Here is a 27,255-nt window from a genome sequence, read left to right on the forward strand (position 1 = left end):
AACCTTTGGAAATATCATCCATGTTTCCACTTACTCCAGGATAGCGTAGGATCTTTTAATTTAAGGTTAAATTTTAAAAGTTTAATCAAAATGATGCAGAATTCTATAAGGATACTTCAGTCCTTTTTTTGAGATTGTTCGAAATAGTTTAGGTTTTTTTTTAATACAGAAAGTTGAGCCATTGTTGAACTGAAAAGAAAATGTCTCCACAGAGTTTCGTGGTGTTTTTGACTAGCTTAATTGAAGTTGTCTTCATTTTTTTTTTTTTTTCACATTTCCAAAAGCCTCCTCGCATCTTTAGAAAGAATTTCTTACATTGACTTTTAACATTGTAAGTTACACTGCTTCATTGAGGAGACTGTTCCACAGTTATAGGTCACTATCATAGAAATTAACCTCAAAATTTGAAATGCAAAGTGTATTTTAGTTTCTTTTTATTTCTCAGTACATGCATGATTCAGCTTACATTGTGTTACGTCACTAACTTCCATTTGATTCACCCAGTGTAGGTAACAGTGTGAGGAAATTATTAAAAGCATGAAACTGAGGAATGCAGTAGGATTAGCCTGCATGAAGACAGTAACATGTAAAAATAGATAGTAGAGCCATGCCTCCTCCTTCTCTTTCCCTGCCATTTTCCTCCTTCAAATCAAATCAAAACATGTTTAGCGAAGGGGAACCACAGAGCCACTAGGAAAAAGGAGCAACTCAGGATACCTCTAAGACATTCAAATTTAGAGAGAGCCCCAGATGTTTCGTTCTAGGCATAGATCTTTTTGCATGCCTTTTTTCACATCTTTAGCTGGGTTTACTAAAATAATCTATAGCAATTTTATGTTATTATTTCTAGAAGAAGGTAGAAACTTATGTTTCCTTTTTAACAGTCCTATGTACTGTGGGTTTGACTACCTAAGAGTAATTTTCATACCATGTGGTACCATGAGAGTTTCAGTGAATGAAAATGCTTGATTCCATGGACCCAAAATAGGACAGATTGTTATAAAAAAATCTTAATTAATCTAGATTTGCTGAACTCTGACAGATTTCATAGCTCATTTTAGTTTACAAAGGACAGGATAGAAGGAACAGGAGATCAAGGTTAGGTGATTAGCAAAGAAGGTAGCTTAAATCTAAATTGGTTTTACTTGAATATATGCAAACAAATCAGTATTGTATACTATAGATACACCTTGATCTGCATGAGTATCTCCAGCTGGCATCCATTGGCAAAGATTCTCCTCCTGATCAAGGATATATTAAAAAAACAAACCTTTGACTATAATCTAAATTGTAGATTCCTCAGGTCAGAAAAGCCTTTGATTTGATAGGAAAACAGTTTCTCTTCAGAAATTCATTAATTTAAAAAAATCAAGGCTCTACCATTTGTCTAGTTTTCAGTCTCTAATCAAATGCAAATTACTCATCTATGCAGCTATAGCCAAGATTTCACGACTCTGAAGATGTCAAATCTGTGGCTGTTGAGCAGTCTGAACTGTACCTGGCCAGTTGTGGAACACAACTAGTGGGTCACAACTGATCAATTCCAGAACTCCATCTCACGTGCCTTCTCCTTTAAATTTAAAATATCGCAGAAGCACCAAATGAAAAGTTTTGTCATATTGTAGGCTGTTGGTGGAGGTTACTTGACAGCACAAGATTACTATAAGGGTCTCTACCCATCTGGTAGGGCATATCTTCCCTGTCAGTTGGGCCTGATTAATCTGTAATTGATTTAAAGTCCAAATAGGAGCAAACAAAATAATAATATCAGTTTCTAAGACCTGGAGCACAATGGCCCTCTGGCCACTAGGCTATATCTGATGGTGTATTGCAACCTAACCATTACTTTTTGTTTCTGATTGTTCTGTAAGAACACACATCTGTGCTTCTCCAGTGAAGGACTGAAAGGTTTGCTACCTATCTCCACTCAGGGTCTGAAGACCTGTAGATAGGGATGTAGATAAGAGAAGACTGAGGTACTTAATGACTTTTTGCTTCAATCTTCACCAGTGTGGGCTCTAGCCACATCACCCAAGTTGCAGAAGGCAAAAGAGGGACTGAGAGAATGAAGAACTGCCCACTGTAGCAGAAGAGCAGGTTCAAGACCACCTAAGAAGGTGCACAAATCCATGGGACCTCTAAACTGGAGAGACATGGATTTGATGGACAGACCACTTGGTGGATAAGGAACAGGCTGGATGGCCAGACTGGAAGAGTTGTGGTCAATGGCTCAGTATCCAAGTGGAAACCAGTGATGAGTGGTGTTCCTCAGGGGTCAGTATTGGTTAACATATTTGTTGGTGACAGGGACAGTGGGATAGAGGGCACCCTCAGCAAGTTCGCCAATGACACCAAACTGTGTGGTGCAATCGGCACACTAGAGGGAAGGGGTGCCATCCAGAGGGACCTTGACAGGCTGGAGAGATGGGCCTGTACAAACCTCATTAAGTTCAACTAGGCCAAGTGTAAGGTCCTGCACATGGGTCAGGGCAATCCCAAGCACAAATACAGGCTGGGTGGAGAATGGATTGAGAGCAGTCCTGCTGAGAAAGACCTGGGGGTACTGGTGGACAAGAAGCTCAACATGAGCAGGCAATGTGCACTTGCAGCCCAGAGAGCCAACCACATCCTGGATTGCATCAAAAGAAGTGTGGCCAGCAGGTCAAAGGAGATGATTCTCACCTTCTATTCTGCTCTCGTGACACCCCACCTGCAGTACTGCGTCCAGCTCTGGAGCCCCCAACATAAGAAAGATGTGGACCTGTCGGAGCGAGTCCAGAGGAGGCTACAGAAATGATCAGAGGGCTGAAGCACTTTTCCTATGAGCAGAGGCTGAGAGAGTTGGGGCTGTTCAGCCTGGAGAAGAGGCGGCTTCAGAGAGACCTTATAGCAGTCTTCCATTACCTAAAGGGGACTTAGAGGAAAGATGGGGAGAAACTCCTTAGCACGGTCTGTGTGACAGGACAAGGGTAATGGTTTTAAAATGTAGGGAGGTAGACCCAGACTGGATATAAGGAAAAAAATTTTTTACAGTGAGGGTGGTGGAACACTGGCACAGGTTGCCCAGAGAGCTGGTAGGTGCTCCATCCCTGGAAACGTTCAAGGCCAGGCTGGAGGGGGCTCAGAGCAACCTGATCTAGTTGAACATGTCCCTGGTCCTTGCAGGTTGAGGTAGACTAGATGACTTTCTAAGGTCCCTTCCAACCTTAACTATTCTATGATTTTATGTACTACATTAGAAAAAAAATCCATGGATTTGTAACTGGATTTACATATTCCTTTGACTAACTCTCTGTACAAAACGTATAAAAAGCTCAGTCAAAAAAGGAAGAGAAAGAGGAAAATGGATAATTCAAGTAAATACGATGCAGATTGATAGTGATTATACTTTTTAAAATCCAAAGAGAAACTTCAAAATAGAGCACACATTGATCTAAATACAGCTTCTGGGATACACTACTCATTATTTGCTTTGTGAAAGATGTGTGAAAACAACGATGACAGTTGTATTTGAGAAGGTAAACTGTATCATAGACTCTTGTCAGTTTTAATACTCCTAAAAACAAAGAGCTGCGTTTTTATTTTTGCTGCTGGAAGATTTTTGCTCCTGGATTTTTGCTATTGCTACAGTATGGTCCTGGATTATTTATTAATGAAGAGTGCTTTCTGAGATAACATTGAATATTAACAGCATGACTTCAGCATAGCTACAGTCTTAATATATACATATATTGTGTGTATCATACTTGAATTAGATTTTCCCATAAATAGCTACATTTAGAGTCAATAGAGTATTCACAAATATCAGAAGGCTACTAACGTAGTGACTACTTCTGAAATGGTACATTTAATACTTCAGCATAAAAATAAAAACCTTAACATATTCATCTCCAAGGCTATAATGAGAAATGACCTTCACATCTTGATTGTAATGAAGACTAAGACAAGACATACTTAAACCGCTTTAGCTCTGGTAACTGTATCTGAATAGTCTGGGTTAATGACTTATTTCAGGTGCTTGAGAGGTGTATTTAAAAACACGGATACCACTGCTTGTGGTAAAAATCTCCTCTCAGGCATCTTTTCTTATATTGGTGCTACCTCTGAGAATCACATGGTGATTCTGGGCAACGGAGAGTGGTGCAGCAACACTGCCCTATGACCTCATGCCTGCTGCAGAAGAAAATAGCATCTGCCAACATCAGGTACAAAGGAACCATCTCCTACAGCCAGCCCCAGAACACTAGTTATATTTGAGTATTAACAGTAGATACAGAAAATGGGAAACAGACAAAAGCTGTAGCTTCCCTCCCCCCACCCCCCTGGAGAAACGATCATAAGTACATGATATAAGGAAAGTTTTCCTAAAACCTTTTTAACTTCAAGATTAATCAAAATGAGAATATAATTGTGGTTTTAAAACCAGAGAATTAAGCTATTTGCCTTATATTTCCAACATTAAAAATAAGTAGGAATAGGTGGCTAACTTTTCTACAGGCCTCAAGCTTATCTCCATCCTCAAACACGCCACTAATTACTAAACTGAATACTCATGAAACCATCTGTCTGGCACTATAATCAGAGAGCTGGACAAGAGGCCTTGATCCTACAGACAATTGGGTCTCAGTTCAGGGAAACTTCCAAATTATAGAAATGATGACTGCACTAGGACTGAAAGCATGTGCTGGAAATTTAGTACACAGTTAACTGCTTTCCTGAATTAGTATAACAAACTGCAGTGCTTTTGAATCAGCAGAAAAATTTCCTGAGATTTCATCGAGCCCTGATTCAGGCCCTAATTATTTCCTTCTTGTATCAGGATTTTAAATTGCATGATTTTTGCATTGCAATTAAGCATACAATTAATACTGCAGGAATAGCCATGCCTAGTTTTTAAAGTTTATTCATATTTTTGAATAATACAGTAAACTGAAGTCACTTAATAATTGTTCTCAAACTGGGTGACTTGAACATCCATAAATTAATTCATCTTCTTGAATGCATTGTAAAACATGGCACAAAATAAGCATCTACCACCTATGTTATACTGTGCCCTATAATTTGCAAGCGTGGTTTTTCATGTATGTTCTTCAATAAAAGCATTCAATTCTATTTCCTTATCTGAAATAGCAAGACTGAAATGCTGAAAGCAAACACCTGAAAAAAGAGCTACAACTGATTGCGCCATCAATGAAGACATGCAAAAAGGAGGTATTCAAAAATGGAGAAACTGAAAATAGGAGTAAGAAAAATGAAGAAAAAGGTAAACACATAAAAGGCGCTTAAAGGGCTTCAAAAAAAGCTGATACAAACAATTCTAAAATATTTCTTACCTTCTTCAGTCATTGTGTCATAATATTTTAGGTTTCCATATGATCCAAGCTCTACAACATCACAGTAAAAGACACAAAGATAAGGAACCATTCAAGAAATGTACACATTTTCACATGTGCTTCATAAACTCAAACAATGATTATGCAAAAAATTCTGCAGGACAGCGAAACACAGATTACAGAAACGGCAGTGCCTTCCCCCCAAGGAATTTCACAGGTCACTGGCTTTAGGTAAGTAACTTGCTGAAGTGAGATGTAGGAGAAACACTGAAACCTAAAACTCAGCCTTTTCAAGGCAATTGCCAATTTGGTTCCTCTACATTTGGGAAAACATAATAAACCTTGACAGTATCTAATCAGCAGGAACTTTGGAAAATAAGTTCTTTTAACATTTCCCTGGTCAGACATTGGAATACTTACATATCCAAATGAAACAAAAAAAAAATCTCAAAAAATATAATGTAAGGAACTGTTCATAATGCTGTCCCACAAACATTGTTTTGATACCAGTGCTGATGTTGACTTGCTTTAGAGGGGTTACTTAATTTAACCACTCTCTTGTTACTTGTGAAATCAGAAAATAAGTATTTACTCACTTCATCAGGTGGTATGACACCTAAATAAATTAAATCATTAAATAGATCTGAATATCTAGCAGGGCAAAGAAAATAATGGAACATAGAGGTCTCCAGAGCTACTATTATTTTTCTGTGTGATACAATCTTGCAGGAAATCACCTTTTTTCCTCCAGAAGTTGCTTTATACCTCACTTCTTAAAGTGATTTTTTTCTTAAAGTTTGGCATATATGTCAATATATATAAATACAGTAGTTAATGTAGGTCTGCAAAACAGGATAGAGAAAAATTAAGCACAAGGAGGAATTTGTAAATTATTTGTCTGAGGAATTTGTGGATGATTTCACTCACCATTTGTATCATTTTATCATTTTCATTTTATTTACAATTGAGCTCCTGAGCATTCAACCTTTGGTAGTACTGTGTTATTTGGAAATACTCTCTCTTCATGTCTACAAAACAGCTTAAGCAATTAAATGTACAAATGCTGTCCAATTATTTTGTTTTTAGCTGATGCACCACATGATCTTTCAATATTTTTCCACACAGGTGAATTTACATAGAGGTCTGGTTATTAGTTTTTAACTGTAAAATACTGTGATGATATGCAAATTTGATGCTTTGAAAGACCCTTTTAAAAAATCTATGCAGATATCTGAATCTGCCAAATGAACATTTCTTACACCATTTGCAGAGAGAGAAAGCTTTATGCCATGTAACTAAAAATTACAAGATACTGTAACTGTTAATTTTTAAAAATAATTATGTTTGGATTGTAATTGTTTATTCATATACATGCTTTATCAAAACCAGTTACAAATATTGACATACTCTTGCTCGTACAATGCAGTGTCTTATTTGCACATAAGTATGCCCAATAGAATACAACATTACTCTAAGTCTCTCTTAAAGTAAAGAAAGGTGTCATTTAAAGACAGAATTTAATATATAGTTTTATAACAATATACAGTGCATATACTGTTTTGGAAAAATGGTCTTAGTGTTGCAGCATAATCTTTGTAGCTGCTTTACATACAGGATGCTATTGTCCTAACATCTTGATTTTAGTCCTAAAAATTTGAACTCCTTACCTGGGAAGAGCTCCCAGTAACTTCAACACGGACTTCCCCTGTGTACAGCACTTGGGACCACATGTGCTGTTTAATTAGGGCTCAGTATCTGCTGACTCTAAAGCCAGCACCTTTGCTTAAATGTATTCTCATGATCTCTGCCTTGATGTGTCCGGGGTCTGCTTTGCTAGAACCTGGGGTGAGGCATCCACTGCAGGACGAGGACAGGTGTGGAAAACAGATGCCAAAAGAGAATGGAAGTACATATACTTGACATACTGGCAATTCGGTTTAGATCTATTTGCTTCCCATCTGAAGTGAGAGATACAAGGAAAATAGGAAAGAAAACAGGAGAGACTAACCTTACAGAGACAGAAGAGAAATGAAACAAGGAGATGCATGAGAGTGCATGATGCTAATGACAAGCTTGTTCTGGGCACTTCAGCAATTCAAAATGCCAGGGATTAAACTAAGTTAATTCTTGCAGTTAGAGACATTATTTCCAGGAAAACTCTAATCTTGCTGGTGAGATTACGCTCCTCCAAGCTTTTACAGTCCTATATCCAGAGTATGACTTTATACAATCACCAGCCCGCTGACTGCAATGAACAACAATGATGCCAGAAAACATCAGCTGCTTGTACTCACATGAATTATTTTGTGGATTTCACGATTTTACTTGGGTCAGTGCTGCTCAGCAACACGAAAAGCCTGCCTCCAACGTATTGCACTGGCTTCTGCTGCAAAATTTGGACTAAATCTTCTCTTTGACATTTATTTTTGAATTTTCCTGTTATAATAAGATTCTGTTCAGTAAGACTCTAAGTAAACTTAAACAGAATTTAAGCACTTTTTGAAAAAAATAATGTATTGGAAAAAGTTATCAGCTTTTAAAATAAACTGGTTTTAAACAGAATTGGGAATCTGAAATACTGTGTTAAAGGGTGCTTGAAAAAATGCCCCCAAATCCAACACTACTAAAATTTGATAATTTCAGTTTCATGAATGTGCTACGAGGCTCCCATCGGGAGGTGACAGCAGACAGATTGGCTGACAGCCAGTACCTGCATCCACACTGGTCGCATGAAACAGAGAGGATGCAGAAATGTGGCTTAACAGCTGATCCGCAACGGTGACACAGTCATTGAATTAATTTGTTCCCTTCTGCATATTTTTACACCAGGAGAGAACAGAGGGTTCCGGGTAATCCTATCTGACGTTCCTGAAAGATTAAACAACATTTGCCTTATTACCTACTGTTCCCTACTGTGTATGTAGCAGCCACACCATATCAAAATAAACAGAAAGAATAATGTTGTTAGTCAACAGTGCTACATTATTTCCAACTTCAAACCACACTGAGACAGTCTGCATGGCTTCACCAAGGGCAAGTCTTGTCTGACAGACACTGTAGCCTTCAAAGATGGAGTGACTACATCAGTGGACAAGGGAAGAGCTACAGATGTCATCCATCTGGACATCTGTAAGGCCTTTGACATGGTCCTCCACAACATCCTTCTCTCTAAATTTGAGACACATGGATTTGATGGATGGACTGTTCAGTGGATGAGGAATTGGTTGCATGGTCGCATCCAGAGGGTAGTCGTCAATGACTGAATGCCTGGATGGAGATCAGTGCAAATGGTGTCCCTCAGGGGTCCATACTGGGACCAGTGCTGTTTAATATCTTCATCAATGACATAGACAGTGGGATCAAGTGCATCCTCAGCAAGTTTGCAGACACCATCAAGCTGACTGCTACAGCCAACACGCTTCAGGGATGGGATGTCATCCAGAAGGATCTGGACAAGCTCAAGAAGAGGGCCCATGTGAATCTCATGAGGTTCAACAAGGCGAAGTGCAAGGTCCTGCACATGGGCTGGGGAAACCCCCAGTATCAACACAGGCTGGGGGATGAAGGTATTTGGTGCAGCCCTGCTGAAAAAGACCTGGGGGTACTGGTGGATGAAAAGCTGGACATGTGCTGTCAGTGTGCGCTCACAGCCCAGAAGGCCAACCGCATCCTGGGCTGCATCAAAAGGAGCGTGGCCAGCAGACTGAGGAAGGGGATTCTTCCCCTCTACTCCGCTCTCGTGAGACTCCCCACCCGCAGTACTGTGTCCAGCTCTGGAGTCCCCAGTGGAAGAAGGACATGGCCTTGCTGGAGTGAGTCCAGAGGAGGGCCACAAAGATGATCAGAGGGCTGGAGCACCTCTCCTGTGAGGACAGGCTGAGAGAGTTGGGGCTGTTCAGCCTGGAGAAGAGTGGGCTTCAGGGAGACCTTATAATGGTCTTACAGTACCTAAAGGGGGCTTATAGAAAAAACAGGGACAAACTTTTTACCAGGGTCTGTTGAGTTAGGACAAGGGGTAATGGTTTTAAACTAAAAGAGTGTAGATTAGATTAGATATAAAGAAGACAATTTTTATGATGAGTTTTGTGGACACTGCAACTGGTTACCTGGAGAGACAGTAGATGCCCCATCCCCGGAAGCATTCAAGGGCTGTTTGGAGGGGGCTCTTGGCAACTTCCTCTAGTGGAATGTGTTCATACTCATTGCAGGGAGGTCGGACTAGATGACATTTAAAGGTCCCTTCCAACTCAAACTATGCTATGATTCTTTGGTTCTATGAAATAATATACCTAATTATTCAGTTTATTTTAAATGTTTACTCACTAAGTATCGTAGGTACGGTCCATGGTGAAACACTCATTTCTGCCTTTTAAGTCTAGTGCTCGAGGCTGTCACAGAAGGATACTGTAGCCAGTATTTCCCTTTGCTCCTCTGCTATGAAGATCTTATATACAGACTGCAGTTGTCCCTGTTTATGTCAGAACTGAGAGTGGCTCAGAGTTTCTCAAAAAACTGATAAAACTTAAAGCTATTTTAAATATAGCAACCTGTATTGCTAAAGGTGTGTATCCCTTCATGAAAATGTCAACTCAGACTCTCAAAACAAAGTAAGGCATTGCAGTTTTCTTCAACAAGTGTAAGATTTTCATTTTGCATAAAAACCATATTTGTATGAAAATTCATGTCACACTTCCCCAAGGTAATTAAACAACTTCAAAGGTGACATATCTTTTCTGCAAAACGAAACTGCTAAAGATAAATCATTGAAGGCAATTCTTGAATTTTTAGTGCAGTTCCACTGTTGCATTTACTTGACCTTCCTTCAGTCATGAAGGCATCTAGGCATAATCCTTTACCAGCATCAGTGGGAGCTTGGCTTGAAAGGAATTGTGAGGTGTTCTTGAGCAAGCAGATGGAGAGCATCTATTTTTCCTGAGATTTCATACCCATGAATTCAACCTAGCAAAAGGCTGAACACATAAGGGAGAAGTGAAATGAGAGAGTAAGGGCTCAAAACTGATAATTAAATTAAGAATGAGCACACAGTCAGGAACTGCAACCTAAAAGCCAGCAAGTAATTATTAAAAAAATTGCAAACATAAAGCCTAACCGAGTATTGGAGATAGAACAGATTTTTAATGCGAGAGGTTGTACACCTAATTCTGAAAGTCAGCAAGTTCCTGACAGTCAAATACATTAATTTGGTAATCCATTCTTCCCCTTTACCTCTTTCTAACATGACCTCTGATTTGCACTTACTGTTGTCATCCTGCTTAACAGGATCTAATTTTTCTATTTGCATGTTTTTAAAAGAAGGCTGAGGAGTTTGGCCAAAGGACTTAGACGAATTCATATTATAACATCAAGGAGGACTATGTTGTCTTTCCCTAATCTTTACTGTCATTTCTAGCTGTCACGGTCTTCAGAAAATTCAATTAGATGATCAGAGACTCTTCCATAAAGAAAAAAAAGGAGGCCACTTCAAAAGTCTTGCTAGGTAAGTAGTAGTGGCTATCCAATCTAAATTGGAATCAAAGTATAATTTGGTTTCATGAATGATGTTAGATTAGGGAAAAATAACTCTCAGTGCTAAAAACTTGTGAAAGATCCAGTAGAGATTAACACTGCAGATGTAAAACGAGAGTCCTAACCTCTAGGAGATCTTTAATAAAAGATAATGCCTTTGTACATAGACTATTTGAGGCATAACACAAAATACCCCACTAACTGAAGGATACCAGGCATCGTGAATTGTAAAAAAGGAGAATTCTTTTCAAATAATTATTTTTTTTTCAGTGAATCTCATCTTAATTTTGTCTCCTACCTCCAGATAAACCAAACTATGCAAGTTATAATTAAACGTCGGAGCCTACATTTTCACTGGTGGACCTTCAAGCTGCCAATGCTTGCAAAATGGAGGCTTTGGTACTGAGCTGGTGCAGTGGAAAATATGAAGGGATCTCTTTTCAATTTGAGTAATACAATAAATAATAGTAGTTGTATGCATTTTAAAATTAAATCTTTTTGGATTATGCTACTACCAGTGCTACTTTATTAGCACTCCTAAGCAAATAAAGAAAATAATATAATTAAAGACTTTCAGGTACTTCACTAGTAGGCAATACATTGGGAGTAACTAAATTATGTACCACCTTGTGCATCTGAGCTCTAAAACCACATGAGGTCACCTTTCATCTTGTCTTTAAATTACAAGCCTTCTATTCCTGTTCTGTCTCCTCATATGTCCTTACTCTGTTTTTTTTATTGTAGGTGTTTTTCTCATGATAATAGTCTTATTAAAGTTGTCTGCTCTTATGATAACCAGTTTATTGCAATTTTATAAAATTGGAGTGTGAACACAAATACAATTAAAAATTTATACAATTTTATCAGTAGAGTTCTGGGCAGCTCAGGGTAGTCACAACACCCAAAAGCAAAATCTGCCTATTACTTTGCTCTTAGTGCAGCATTTAACATGAAGACTGAAAATCCACTGTTTTTACAGTACATACTGTCTAGCAAATCTTCTTCTGATGAAAAAACAAAATTTGCCGGAGGATCCATAGGGCTTTAACTGATACGAGTTAAAGAGCAAATACGTTTAAGGAGGTGATCAATGGCATGTTATTAGCACAAATACACAACAGAGAAAAAAGTAATTTAAATTACTATTATGTGTCAGACCCTGCTTTGGATATTTGTAGATGATTTTTTTTTTTTAATTTAAGACAAGCGTGAAATTGCCTGTTCCTAAGGGCTTTGCTTCCTTTTCCATGTTCTTTCACTCTTACCTTTGTACCATCTTCCACGAAACTCTGAAGATAGGTGCCATATATTCTCTAAATTGTAGTAACACCAAAAGACAACAGATACATAGCAGAATTGACCCTGCTTGAATCAAACACAATTCTTGTTGACTTTGAACAGGGTATTTATCTTTTAAGAATTTTCAAATATTAAAAAAATGGGAAATCCAAGACATAGAAATTAAAACCTTGTCCTACTGATGACATTGGGAGCTTTACCATTGACTCTGATGGAGTCAGGATTTCACCGAGCACCTGTGGGACCAGGTACTGTCGGGTACCGGACACATAAAACTCCAACTGCAATAAATTCCAGCTGTTCTGATTTTCAGCATGTCCAAGGAGAATAATGTAAGGGCAGCATGTTTCTCTGACTATCCAGTCAAAAAATCTAACCAACCTGTGTAGGATGAAGTCATCTGCCATGTGCAAACTGTACTGAAGGAAATCTTCCACTTTCAGCTTCAATAGAGTCCTTCATAGCTACTATTATTCCCTGATCTGTACAGGTTTATAAACTATTCATGCTCTTTGTTAACATTTTTAATAAGGAAATTCAGAGTTAGGAAGAAACTTAAAATGAAGCCAAAGCCATTAAGCATAGAAATACACAGTCAGGACAGCTGTAACTTGCTCTGGGATCACATTTGTATTTAAATATTCATGTCTTCCTTGCACAATCTGTAGGGAATCCCAAGAAGCATATGCTGTCTGAAGAACAAGGCATCACTGGAAAATATCATGGAGAGGAGAGACAAGAATTTTGCCTGCAGTGAGCAGCTTGAGTAGATTCCAGTTAAAAGAATAAAACATGACATCCAGAAATGTTGCGAAACCTAACATTTACCATAAAACAAACAGAAGGATTAAATTACAGATTTTCAAAATAAACTTATAAAGGCATCAGAAAACTTCCATTCTTTAAAATTTGCTGCCTATAAAGAGCAATACTGATTTTAAAGGGAGATCTGTTCCTCAATTTTTAAGTACCTAGAAATTCTATCAGTGAAACTAGGAATGAGTGATGCCTTCTTTCAGTATTTTGGGACCAACTGAAGTTAAGCAGACACTTACTGCTGCAGAGTTTGAGAGGATCACAACAAAAATCACATTTTTGCCATTGAACTGCCCCTTCTGAGAGAAATTTGTAAGGGTTTATTTGCACTGTATAACAAAAAAAAACCATACCCATTTTTTGATATATATCACTAACTACAGACACATTCTGTGGATAGGATAAAAATTGCAAGCCCACTCACCCTACAGTCATGGAAGTGCAGCCACTATCTTTAGCAAAAGTAAGACCAACATCTCCAAAATATGACATGAATGAAATGGTCCCTGCATTTATGCTAAATAAAGCCACTCAGTAAAATAATTCAGACTTCAAAAGTCTACTTCTTTGGATGTAGATACACATTTGTGATTGACATTTAGATAAATCAGCTGAACAAAAACTTCATAATAAAATTCTCTTCATTAGCCTAAGAGATCATTTTCTTTAAGCCAAAAGCACACATCTTTGTAGACAGCTCAGGTTCCACAGCTGTTACAGTGACATTTGTATCTGATGTGTGCTACATGGAAGTTTGTAAATTCAATTGCTATCCATTTTTGGCTTTGAAATCTTAAGTAACACTGTGGGGAACAGCTATTTAATTTCTTTCTCTCTCAGCTTCCTGACAGATATTAAGAGGGATATCTAAAATACCATATCTGTCTATTTAATAGATCTGCCCTTAGCTGCACATAGCCCACAGTTTCTACTCTACCTATGCTGTTGCTCACTCTGGCAGTGTGGGGAGTTCCACCTGCAGTTTCTGAATTCAGTTTGATGTTGGAGATATCTGCAAAGATACTAATCTCATCTACATTAAACAAGCAACTTCAGGTACCTAAATCAGGAGGACCATTTCTGTTGTCTCTACCATAGTTGAAAGACAAAGAAAGGGGAAAGAAGGCCTCACTGGAAAGCGATGTGCCTCATCGCTTTGGCAATCTCATGTAACTGTTTAAAATCTTCTGCAGGAAAAAATTTTCTTCTTGTTAATGACTGTGCAGAGAACTGCGCCACTGCAAGCTGAGCCAGCAATATGCCCTGAAGGCAAAGGCGATCAAATGTATCCTTGGCTCCATTAGGGAAAGCACTGCCAGTAGGTGATATTTTCCCTCCACTCAGTGCTGGTGAGGCATATCTGGGTGCTGGGTCCCATTCCAGCCTCACCAGTAGAGAAGAGTCATGGACATACTGGAGCAAGTACAGCACCAGGCTACAAAGATCATAAAGGTACTGGAGCATCTCTCATATGAGGACGGACTGAGAGAGCTGTAGTTGTTCAGCCTGGAAAAGAGAAGATTCAGAGGGGATCTTATCCACATGTATAAATACCTGATGGGAGGGAAAGAAGAAGAGGGAATGAAACTCTTCTCAGAAGTGCTCACTGAGTACAAATCAAAAACTAGAAAATTCCATCTGGACACAAGAAAACACCTTTTACTGTGATGATGGTCAAACACTGGAATGGGTTTCCCAGAAAGACTGCAGAATCTCCATTTGTGAAATATGACTGGACACAGTCCTGGACAACCTGCTCTAGCTGATCCTGCTTGACCAGGGGGTTGGAGTAGCTGAATTCTGTAATTCAAGAGCTCCCTTCCAACCTACATGAAAAAAAAATCCATATAATTCTGTGAAAGCTAGCTGCATAAAGAGGGTAGGAGTATCTGCCTTTCTAAGCCATGACACACCATTTTGAAGGTAAGTCTCCTCACCCTTTTTATTTGTTTCCTGTCTTCATATCAGATGGAGATACCACAGAATGGAGATAAAGGGAACACACTAGATTACAACTAACAGCTATTAATTTGTATGTGAGCCTGGCAGGGAGCCCCCATCTTCTCTGGCAGAAGTCCCTTGCAAACATTTCCACCTTCAGCAGAGGAGAAAGTCAAAATTCTCTGAGCACCCTGCTCAGAGGGCTGTTTTTCCCTGGTGGGCCAGAGGAGGAAACAGGAATTGCTACAAGCTGGGTAAGAACAAGTGTGCAAGAGGAAGGATGCTGAGCTGCTTTGCAAGCCCAGGGTTGGGTGCCTGCTGAGTGACCAGGCAGGTGAAGGTTACTCAACTTTCATCAGCTGTCTCTGGGGTAAGCTGACATTTTTCACAACATCTCAGAAAAAAACACAAGTAGCAGCAGCAAATTAAGCAAAATAGATGGAGATGAACAGAAAAGTTGGGCAATTCTTCAGATCAGTATGTAGGAACACAACAGGATCTTGTGAGTAATTATAAATAATTCACTACTAGGTCAAAAACTGTGAGGATCACATCATTCTTTACTTTCCTGAGAAGTATGAATGCAGGTTTCTGGTTTTTTTTTTTCTTTATCAGAGCAGACAGTGACAGTACCCTATTTTTCTGCATTCAGTGAAAGAAGTGACAGCATTGTCAGCTCAGCTTTATGTGACAGAAGGTTACTTCTCTCGCCCATAACATGCACTATACTTATGTTTTAAAAAAAAAAGTAAAACACATATGATAAACAACAACTTTTCTGAGAAGTACATCCTGTAGTTTTCCACTTTGGAAAGAGGACTAGAGATGGGAATAGGAGAGAACTGCCAAAGATACCTACTTCTGAAGGGGGACTGAGCCATGACAGACATTTCTATCACACTTATTTGCATGCAGAGGATGCCATTTGCATATGAGTTACATCCTTGTCACACGGAGGCAAGTGAGTTAGCATCTAGCTAAATCCTCCCTTGCAGATGTTTTGTTGGCCTGTGGCACCTTATCAGCACACAGAAAAGGGTCTGGATGATAACAAAAATATCTCATTCTTCCTGTACCCTGCTAAAGCTGTGCAAGAAAAGCAAGGTAGCCTCAGCTTGCGTTAGTGCTCTGAATCCTCACTTCACCACTGCTGTCTTCCCTTTTCAACAGACTACCTGTATGAGCCTCCAGAGAGGAAAACCTCCCTTCACCATCCTGATGGAATCACTTTTTAAAGTAACAGCTTGAAGGAAGAAGGTAGGCTTACTACTCATAGCAGACACTTTCATATAAAATACTTTCCAATTTTTCCCTTCCCCTGCCCCCACTGAGAAACAACAGCCCTCTTCTATTAAAAAAATGTAAAGAGATCTTTGTAAATCCCACATTTTCATAACCCACGGATGTCAATTTCAAAACTAGGACAAAGGTATCTGAGGTACAGGACTCAAGAAAAAAAAAACACAAACGATCAGTGATTGCCATGATTTATGTTCGAGTTGCTTGGATTCTGGATTGGGGTCTGACGAACACGGCAGGTCTGATGATGCCATCCTTATTCATGTGGGTAATGCTGTTATGAATAGTCCACCTCCCTACTCGGTGAATAAAGGATTGCCAGACCAGCACTTAAGCAGAAGCAAATATGGCACAGGATTTCCTGGGGATTAATGACTGGCTGGGAGTTGATGATAGCCTGATGCACAGGCAGTCATTAATCTTAATCCTCAGGAAATGATCTGTACCAAGGTCATTATTTCTGTAGTAAGATAAAAGCAAACAAAAACCTAATGTCATACAGATATTTGTATTTTTAAGGAACGACGAGGTTTCAACAGTAATGTAAAGTTCACGTCCCATTAATGAATACCCTATGCATTCGCCTGTTAAGAGTGGCTGAACTCTTATCTTCTTAGAAGCTTTATGCTGAGACCAAGATTTTGAAGAGGAGAAGCCTTCCTTGTCTTAAGTTGTTAAATCCACAGCACAGCTGCACACCTGCCTGAACGCGAAGTGCCAAACGTCCAGCAGCTCCCACTGGTCTCAGATGTTACTCATCTGCCAGAGGTGGGCTGAACACTTTGCAAGCCTGCTGATTCCAAAGGGTTTACAAGCTGATTTTCACAAGAAAGGCACCAGCAATGGCAAAACTACATTTGTGAGGAAAGGCAAAAGGACAGACAGGTTCACAAGTCTGTAATGTTATATCAGGATTGCTCTGTTTACCAACATTTTGTGGAAAGTAAAAACGTCTTATGGTCATTTCTCTCTCATTTAATCTTTTCCTACTTACAATCAAGCGCATTTTTAAGAGGCTCTCAATTAAAGTAGAGGTTGGTTCTGACTTCACAAATGAATTATTCAGGAGTAAATAGGATGAGCTGGTTTTCTATAAATGCATTGCATGCTAATGTAACAATAATACTGTGCAGGTCAGGCTGACCTTTAATACTCACACAGCCTGTTTAATGCATTCTATACTGCTTATTCTATCAAGAGGACTTAGATGAGACTTCTTTTCTGTCAGCTTTGCAAAGCCCACACAAGTCCAAGTGACAGTGTGCCTTTTCATGCCCCCATTTTCCTTCCAATTATCCAAGACACTGTAACAGTGAACTTTATTACTGACATAAAGAGAAAGAAAAGCTGGATTTTCCAGCAGCAGTGCAACAACTAGAAATTCTACCTCTAATGGCAAGATTCGATCTGGAAGTCATGAAGATACAAGCACGGAGGTCCCAGACTTTATAAGTGCTTTTCCAGGAACTGAAAACACAGACAAGTTCACTTGTCTGTGCCAGCTTCAGGGCTGCTGCTATCGGCTTGGGAAGTGCTCTGACTGACAGACCCAGCAGTCCAGAAGGAGAGCAAGCGCTGAGGAAGCCATCCTGCGGGAAGAGGCTGAAAGAAGGCAGCTGCAGATAAGTGAGATGCAGTATGAGGAAAGACAAAGGAAGTAAATGGTAGCAGAATGCGGAAAGAAGAAATGAGAGAGAAAGGAAGGAAAACAGGAATAAGCCCCAAGTGCAGGGGGTGCCAGAGCACCTGTGTATGGGTCAGCTTTGATTTACACCTTTCACACTTTTTCACAAATTTCCTTTGAGAATGCCACTTTGTAATGTTCTTATATATTGTTCTTTTGCTGCAAATCTAACGAATACGGTTAATGATGCAATGTTTTTGACCTATTGATTTAAGTCCTCATCTGGTAGAAACACTGAGGGGATCCAAGCTGACTAAAATGGGTCAGAAAAATGCTCAGAACCTCCTTCTCCTATTTCTTTGAGTCTGATCCATACTCACATTAAATGATTTGAAAGAAATGTTTTGACCTCACAGGTCGTGCACCAGGTCCATTGTGTTTCATCACCTGAGTGCAACTGAGCTAATTTCCTTTGCTTACACAAAACTCAAAACTAACACAAATCACCCATTTACTTCTTCATTATATCTGGGTTGTTTTTTTTTTTTGTAGTAGGAAAGGGTATGTGAAGTGGAGAAAGCCATGTGGGTCAGAGAAGGCACCAGCTAACACTTGACATCCCTACATCCCCCCAGATGATGGGTTTATAGAGCACAGGACTACACTTCTTAGATGCTTCTGATAAATACTACTCCTTCTCTTAATTCTTAACAATGAAAGGCTATCAGCTTAAAAAACTACTTAGCAAGCATGGTAAAGGTCTGTTAAAGTAAAGATGACGTATCAGTTGATTGTTCAATGTTCATTATACACAGAAGATTAAAACACAAGAACGTGGTGAGAGTTTGGTAGGTAAAATTCACAGTGAGCCAAACAGATAATCAATACTGTATACAGCAGGTACCCATACCTGTTATCACACGTATTTTTTAATTCAATGTAAGAGTCAACTACAATGTCATCCAAATTTGGTAACTAGTATTACCTACCTTGGCCAGCCACAGTATGTATATCAAACAATTTTTTTTTTTATTTTATGGAGGTTTGTAGAATTATATGAATACAGAATAACGAATGTGGACACTTGAAAGCTCAAAACTTCAGGAAACGAATATTCAGTGCCGATACCCAATACTCCCTGTGTCTACCTTCCAAACTGCCTGCAGTGCAAAAGATCTTGAGAGCCAAGTCTGCCTACAAATGTGGTGGTGCCTCACAAAAACTTAATGATCAGAACATGTGACAGAAAAGTAAGTGGATTTTTTTCATGTTTCTCCTACACATCTGTTTTATTTGTATAAAACTAAAACCAGACTTGCAAATGCAAAAATATTTATTAAATTGCACTCCTATATTGGCACTTCCATGGTCTCATTAATTAAAATTTGAATTTTGTGAAGTCAGTGGAAATTCAAAATATTAGCTCCTTTGATATTAACTATAACTTTGTGAAGAATATTAATACCACGACAAATATAAGAGTTTGGAGAGGGAAAAAGCCAAACAAACGGTAAAGGATTATGTGCAAGAAACTCTGAAGAAAATTTTACTGGAGTAGTTCAACTAAGATTTATTCGTTGTAACCATCTCTATCAATCCACATTGATCTCAAGTGTTTTCTTGACATAATGAAGAACAGCATTAAGTTACCTAATAAACTGAATTATAATACCTAATTTTCAAAAGTACTGGGCTTCTGTGTCTCCCAAGATGGATATCAGAATTCCAAACCCTTTTTTTCCCATGTTGTTGTGGAAGAGGAAGCCTCTGGATCACATTGTGTGGTGCAAGTTTGCTACAGGGGAAAACCAGTGAGAAAAGGTCTAAATGCTGAACAAGCTATGTCTAGGAAACAACTGAAATAGGTCTGAGCAATGGAAAAATACCTGAGAGCTGATCTTATTTCTGAATCTTCATTAAGTCCAAATTGAACTCCAGTCAACATTTCTAGCTTTCCTGTGGCTCTTCCCAGCCTGCTTCTGTTCTCTCTTATTTTAAAAAAATAGTTGAGAAAGTCTATTTACTGCTTCAGATGATTGTTATTTTTGTTTGTGTTAGCACTATTTGAGACACCACAGATGCATCTGCAGCCCAGGAGCTTTGCTTTAAGAGAAAAGAGGAGTGCAGAGGATTGTAATTAAATATTATAATTTTTCATTAAAAAGTGGAAAATTGAGATTGGAAGTCTTTTCCTCTTCTAGCAGAATGAAAAGCTTGGCTACCAGGTGGATAAAGATGAGACTTAATGGGTGCAGCAGTTAGAAAGCCTTCTCATCTGCTGTAGTGATGCATATAAAGGAAGCCAAACATATAATTGCAATAAATTTCTTCTATCTTTTTCCATCATTGAATGCGAATAGATTGGGCCCAGTCTGTTGATGACTCCACTCTAACAGGCAACAGACTTTGGCAGTGAAGAGTGCAGCATCAACCAAAGAGAGAGGCAATGTGAATAATGATTAGAGCAGAAATAAAGGTGTGGAGATTGCAAGGGCTAAAACTGCCTTTGTGTTCACACAATGAGTATCAGCTTCAGCTTTTGAAGAGGAAAATAGAAAAGTAGATTTGCCTTGTCTAAGAGATACAAAGCAATTTAAAAAGCTATACACAATGTTGTAATGAGAAACAGAAAGGAACTTAAATGCAAGGAAGCGCTACATATACTTTTTGATTACTGAAGTTTGGAAAGTCTCAGTGTCAGTAACATTTCAGGTCTCTTTAGTCCCTCACAATTGCTTCACAAGTGCTATTTCTCAAGACATTTCTTACTAGAGCAAGAAAAGTTCTATAGACATACACTTACCAAATAAACACCTGGCCTTGAGGTTTTTTGGAAGCCTACTAGAAGCTGAGATCCAAATCACCCCAGAATTGCAAAGTAATTTTGGTTTTCCTGCCAAAGCAACCATGGTCTTACTGCTAACTTCTCAAAATTAAAAAAAAGAACATCACGCTTGGATAAAGCAAGCAAACCCTTAATACGCATGTAACAAAGAGGGATATTTGTTGCACTTTTTCTAATGTCAGCGTTAAAACTCACAAAGTTAAATCATCAGAGTCTCATTCTTTTCTATATTCCACACGAAAAATTATGCATCATTTTGGCTTCTTCTTTTTTTTTAAATGTACTAAAATCAAAACCAGGACAGAGAACAAAAACCCCCACTCTACGTAAGTACAAGAGAATAGAGTTTTTGTAATTTTCACATTACTGCTGAAGCCAGAGGTGAAGTGAAAGAGTAGTTATGATATGCATCAACCAAGTCATAGTTTTAGTTAGTACCACAATGAACACATCACCTAAGTTCCACGTCTTGATGGGAGTATGTATACCATGCCATAAGAGAGCAAAATTCTCTCAGAAACTTCAGGCACATTCAGAAAAGAGTGGTGAAAGCAAAAGAAATGCAAAAAGTATTTCCATGGGAAGAATGGAAAAGGAAAGCATTTGTTTGCTTTTGCAACAGAAAACCCCCCAAATTAATATGAATACCTTCAGCAAGTGGGTCAAGTGTGTGAATCATGAGCTGGAAGATGCTGTTCCTCATTAGACTGTTGTGGAGAGATGCAGAACTTCCTCCTCGCTGGAGCCGTGGCTTGGTCTAGGTGGAAAAATAAGGGAAAGAATTTAGAGGCTTTTTTCTAGTTTGTGTGGTAACAGGTCTGAAACACTACAAATTAATCTCACATCTCACTACACAGAGAAACATTTTCAATCATCACCTATAGCAGCTTATATTAAACTATACACTGTGTTGAACATTGCCACATGTACAGACAACTTCTCTGGAGGGGAAGGATCATCAAATTAGTCATTAGTCTCCCAGGGCTCAGGAAAAGAGCAGGGAAAAAAGAATCCTTCTCCGTGAAAACTCTTTAAATGTTAAGAAAACAAAAACCTCATATTTGTATCAGGGAGAACTTACAATTTGTGTCTTTGAGAACCTTGTGATTGAATACTTGAAGTAAGCTCTAATTTTTGTTATGTCAGTACATTGCAAACATGCATATTTTCAAAACTATGGAGAAAAAGGGCAGAGAGTACCCTTTTCAATGGCAAAATTCTAAAGCTCGGTCAGAGTGAAACATACTCTTTGCTTTGGTTCAATCCATTAAGTACTGATTGCAAAAACAGATTGCGAGTATTGTAGGGCAGTGCAGACACCTACAGCAATGGACTTAACATATAAGCATCTTTTATGTGCTTTTACAGAAATTTAAAACATATTCTGAGGTTCTTTTCCCCATGACATTGTCTGCTACAATAATCAATGCATTTAATATGTCTCATAGAGTAAGACTGCTTTGTGGATGGCTGTCTCTTCATTTTGATAAAAAGGATAATCAAAGCCAACACACTGCTGATGTATAAAACCCTGAAATCCAATTATAGGGAAAAAGCAACCCTGAAGAAAATAGTATTTTGCAACAATACATGGTACATGGATTAATCTTTGGTGTCATACAAACACTAAATGAAAAAAAAAAGATAGAAACTGAACAAGAAAATTAATTCACTACTTTATTTTTGGAAAGAAATTATTTAAATTCTATAGCAGTATAGGAGGCAGAAAGAAATCCCAGTAATATGGAAAAATGTTGATGTGTGTCAAACCAAAGTAAGGCTTGTCTTACCACCCCCCTTTGAAATACATGCTCAGGCACATACTAATTGCTGCCTACCGTCAGTGTTTGTTCATCCTTGTCGCCAGCATTAGGTGACTGCATGAATGGGAAAAAGAACAAAAAGAAGTGTCAGATGCAACATGCACAGAATGGAAAGGCAGTAAAACACCACAGATGAGTGCTGTTGTGATAGATTTTTGAACCACTCGAATTAAAGCATCCTAGCAATCAACTAAATCAGAGTAAATTCACACTGCAGTATTGCTGGAGTCTTTTATTCTTGTCAGTTTCTTGGACAGGAATTGTTGTCATTTTAGGGCCTGGCACCCAGCAGCTGGGCTGAAGATCACGATGTTCACTTCACAGAAATTACGCAGGGAGGCAAACCTGTATGCCAGTTTGAGAGAGTGGGGCCTAAAACACTAAAAATGATAAGGAACTCAAGATTGACCAACTGTTCAAAGAAAAGCCTAAAAAGGAGTAACATTACCTTGGTGTTTTGGAGGAAGCGATATGCAAGGAGATTAAAAAAAGGTGTTTCAGTTAAACCACTCCCAGCAAATGGCCATTTAGCTCAAACTGGCAGCTCTGGTTAAGGGCAGGTAACATGGCACATACCACTCTGCCATGAAGGAAAATGAGACTCTGGATGGATTTTAAAGGCAATTAATGCTCTCAAGTATGTGATGTATGCCGGAGATGATTTGTGATTCCTATGTCCTGCTCTAGGACAACAGCAGCAGAATACATCACCAGGAGACACTTCTGAGGGAGAACAGAATTTGCACTGAAAACAAGCAAATGCAAATTTTTGTATCTGATTTGTGGTCCCAAGTTTTGCTTCTTTCTTTAATATAATTAACATTTGTATTAAATGGGAACCCAGAATGTTTGTCACGGAATATGTTTCCATGACATCTTGAAAGCTGTGTGATACAGTTGTCTGTTATTTTTCTAGTCATTCTCCTTATCTTGAGGAAGGAAAGTCAAAATCAGAATACACGAAATATGAAACTCCAGTGATCAAGTACTAATTAAATTAGGACATAGTGCAAACTCCAGTCATCTTACATTCCATTCTTATTTGATCATAACCCCTTCCCCACAAGCTGGCATATAAACAATTTCCTCTATTTCAAGGCTCTTGTTTGGTGTATTGCATAGAAAACAAATTACATCACAACTGTTCTATGAACAATCTCCCCAGAGCAGTCAAGTGCAGTTTTTGGACACACATCAACACTAACTTTCAGGACATGTCTTTTGAGTTAGTGAACTAACCTTGAAGCTTAAGTGGAAGGCAAGCAGTTACGGGCAAACACTGATAACAGAGCAGATCCTTTCAGTTCCATAATAAGTAAAAGAATAACCATAACTGAACTCTTTGTCAAAAATGTACCCCCCTAGCTGTGAATATTAACTTGAAGAAGAGAAATGAGGCAAAGATTTCTGTTCTAACAAAGGAACTACCTATTACCTCTGAAATTAGACTGCCCTCATGTGAGAAATGCTTAGGAAAAAAAAAGTTTTAGGCATCTATTGAAGACAACTATCACAGAAAGAACTTTTAAAGGAGTGGAAAGAAAAGGAAAGAATAGGAAAATACAAAATCTGTTTCCTAAAATGTCATTAAAACAGTGGATGCATCTTACAAGATTTTTGCATAATGTGTATATATATATATAAAATACATCTACATATTCTTTCAGATACAAATCCACACACACTTGCAAATCTATGATTTATTCGTGCATACTCAAAGGCACCTTCACAGGAGGAAAATTTATCTTGCAGCAAAATTTGCAAGAAAGCAAAAAGGATAAGCTAGGAAAAGTTCTTCTTCTCTCCAAAGAAGCAATTTAGGACAGTCAAGTCCTGAAGATGGAGATGGGTATAGTTACAGAAGTAAAGTTTGTGAAGTGTGGATGAGTGTTCAGAACCAGAACTTTAATCAAAGTTGAAAAAACTATTATCAGGACTTTGAACTTCTGAAGATAGGAAATTTGTTTCTTAATATTGAAATATATGAGAATATATAATTGATAAATCTGAGTAATTTGTCGTGTTCTACCCGACAAAGGACTGAAGAATGTCACTTTTCTTATGGCCAAGAGGAGTTGAGAACATTCAGCACGCCTCAAATATACTTAGCATGCTCTAGGCGTAATATGAGGGCATTTGTAAAAAAAAATTGGTGTTGAAAGAAATACTGTCATCTACTTGAAAGAGAATGTGATGAAGCTGCACAAATGTATAAAAACAACCAGATGATAATTTGTACCATATAATTTAATTTGAGGAAGATATTTACGTTATAAAGAGAAAGAATAATGAAATCCATTTTGCATATATGTTCAGGAAATAAAAGTGAAAATCACATCTGAAGTAATTTAATTCTTCATCAGTACAGAATGGGATATAATACCGTGAAACAGACTTTTAAAATTGCTTTTTCCACACATGATTAGTAACTCAATTGTTTCTGAGCTTAATTTGCCAGTCAAGTGACATCCTAGAAGAAATGTTCAAGACTGGAATATAAATAGATTTTTAAGGCAGAAATGCCTCCACAGTTTTAAAAGAAGGAATGTAAAAAATGGTTGGACATTTTGGTGATACTAAATACTCATAATGCCTGGATTATCTCCTGGATTAACAATAATAACACCATAAAATACTGTTTTAAATTATGGCAGTGAAAAATTCAGTTGTGGTATTGCTGTCTACATCATGTATTTGATGGCATTTTGTCCCCATTAAGACGGCAAATAAAACTATTTTCATGTTGTTTATAGTGAGTTTTGCATTTACATGTTCATTGCTATGTAATCTGAGTATCACAGTGCATGACAAAGTATTCTAAAGTATCATTTTTCCCTTGTAGAAACATTCAGTATTCAGTATTATACAACCACTTAAGACAACACTTAAAAACTGGTTCAAGGTTAAAATGCTTGTGTTTCTTCATACTGGGAGTGAATACTAGATTTTTGGACATACTCAGTAGTGTTTTCTTTAAAGAAAAGACATATTTTCTGCAAAAATAAGTTTGCTCTTAAATCATGGCAACTATTGCATATTAGTTCCCTCAGGATCAGAAGGAGATGGAAATTTTGTGTCATCTGTGCATTACACATATTTCTGAAGGAATTACTAGTAAAAAAAAAATCTTTTGCAATTACGTGTTATAATTTCTTTAAAACCATTAATTTATTATAGTTTTGAAAAATGAAAACAATGAATTCTGGTATATTCTTTTATTCAAAAGTATCTGGGGCATAACCCCTTATTATGTTTTTATCAGAATTATAAAAAGATCAATCACGAGACAGTTCACTAATTTTTTAAAGATAATTTAATGTAATATTTGTTGGTTCTCCTGTATGCCATGGCAGTACCTCAGAGTTTGCCCATCCTCCTGCCTGTATCGGTGATCATGTATTCAAGTTTGCTCCACCTGTGCTAAAAGTCTTAAAACATTTCATTTCAGGAAGAATCCAAAACAATGTCTACTTGCTATGAAGAAATGGTCTATGGTATCCTTTTCACACAATCTCTTTTTCTCAGTGATGTAAGTCCATCAGTGATTAAGCCTGACATCTTCCTTGTCTTGTTAGGGAATGTGTGTTCTTGGGTAACAGGCTTCTGAAGTAATTCATGCAAGAAATGATGCCTCACTAACTACGAATCTCTGCGTGCTTTCCTTTAAGATAAAGGGCATCATGACAGTCAAATGAGCAGCAGAATCTATCTGGCTTTCTTTTGGGTTCATATATCTTTCCTGCTTGCTAAATCTTTTTCAACTGCAGTAAGTAAAAAGCTATTTTGTTTTTAAGCAGCTTTTATGGGAATAACACAAGTTCATGATGTTTGGTGGCTGGCAGTGTGGTGCTGAACGCAATATAGTGTCTCTAAATTTTTGTAGAATATGAGCCCAGATATGGTTTTGCTAAATTGTCTCAACATGTTTTATAGTGAAGGACTTCAGCTACTCTCTCTTACGCTTGTTTTCGAAAGTGGCATCTGGACTCTGCAATTTTATACCTATCTGTGAGTCACTGCTTGTCAGTCCTGAAGTAAATTACAGCTGATAGTTTTCTTGGTGCACAGGGCTATCTAATCTTTGCAAGACACTTACACGTACGGTCTATGGGTTTTTTTGTTAGGCTGAGATGCAGAAAAATGAGATGTATTTCAAAGGCAGCCATTAAAGTCAATCTAGTTAACTTAAGAGGGTCTAGATAATTTCTAAAAATCAGTATCTTAAGCAGTGCTAGTAATGTACTTGGAATAGAACTGTTCTACATTTATTTGAAATTATATGATGTTAGGTTAATGCATAACTAAAATCCAAAGCCACAGACTCAGCTATACAGATTTCAGAAATAAGTCTAATAAGTTCAGTGAAAGAAGAAAAAAATGAAGTAAGGTATTATTTTACATAGTACTCTTAATACGTACATCTTTGGATTTTACCAAGTTAGCATCCCTTAGGCCTCCTTTCTGTGAATATCACAAAACAATCTTATGTTATAACCCTTGCCTATTTGATGGGTAGGCTTTATATGGTTGTCAGGAAGTAGAAAAATGCAAGTCCTAATGATCTCAATACACTTAAACTAAAATTCTAGATATCCACGAAAATAAAAGTTGACCGTCACCACCACAGTCTACAGAAGCTCTGTCAGGTGCTGCAATGGGACTAGTGCAGCCTGCTCACTGAAGGTGATGCACCTCATTGCTCCAATCTCTAGATTCCTTATGTAGAAAGCCTGCAAGTGGCTGCGAGAA

At 38.1% G+C, this 27,255-nt stretch overlaps 1 protein-coding gene across 2 annotated transcripts in view; it reads right to left on the reverse strand.

Annotated features, from left to right (window-relative positions):
* Positions 1 to 27,255, reverse strand: part of SLC24A2 (solute carrier family 24 member 2) — a 111,580-nt gene that overhangs the window by 30,716 nt on the left and 53,609 nt on the right. The window contains exons 2-4 of one of the 2 annotated variants that reach the window (XM_086770252.1): positions 22,522 to 22,560; positions 21,332 to 21,440; positions 5,334 to 5,384 (exon numbers count right to left, since the gene is read on the reverse strand). In XM_086770252.1, the coding sequence (XP_086626378.1) occupies positions 5,334 to 5,384; positions 21,332 to 21,440; positions 22,522 to 22,560 (199 nt within the window). The remainder of the gene's footprint in view (positions 1 to 5,333; positions 5,385 to 21,331; positions 21,441 to 22,521; positions 22,561 to 27,255) is intronic. The other variant, XM_086770253.1, reaches the window with a different exon arrangement.

This window comes from Chlamydotis macqueenii, chromosome Z, assembly GCF_036417535.1.
Source record: "Chlamydotis macqueenii isolate bChlMac1 chromosome Z, bChlMac1.mat, whole genome shotgun sequence".
Classification (NCBI taxonomy): Eukaryota; Metazoa; Chordata; class Aves; order Otidiformes; family Otididae; genus Chlamydotis; species Chlamydotis macqueenii.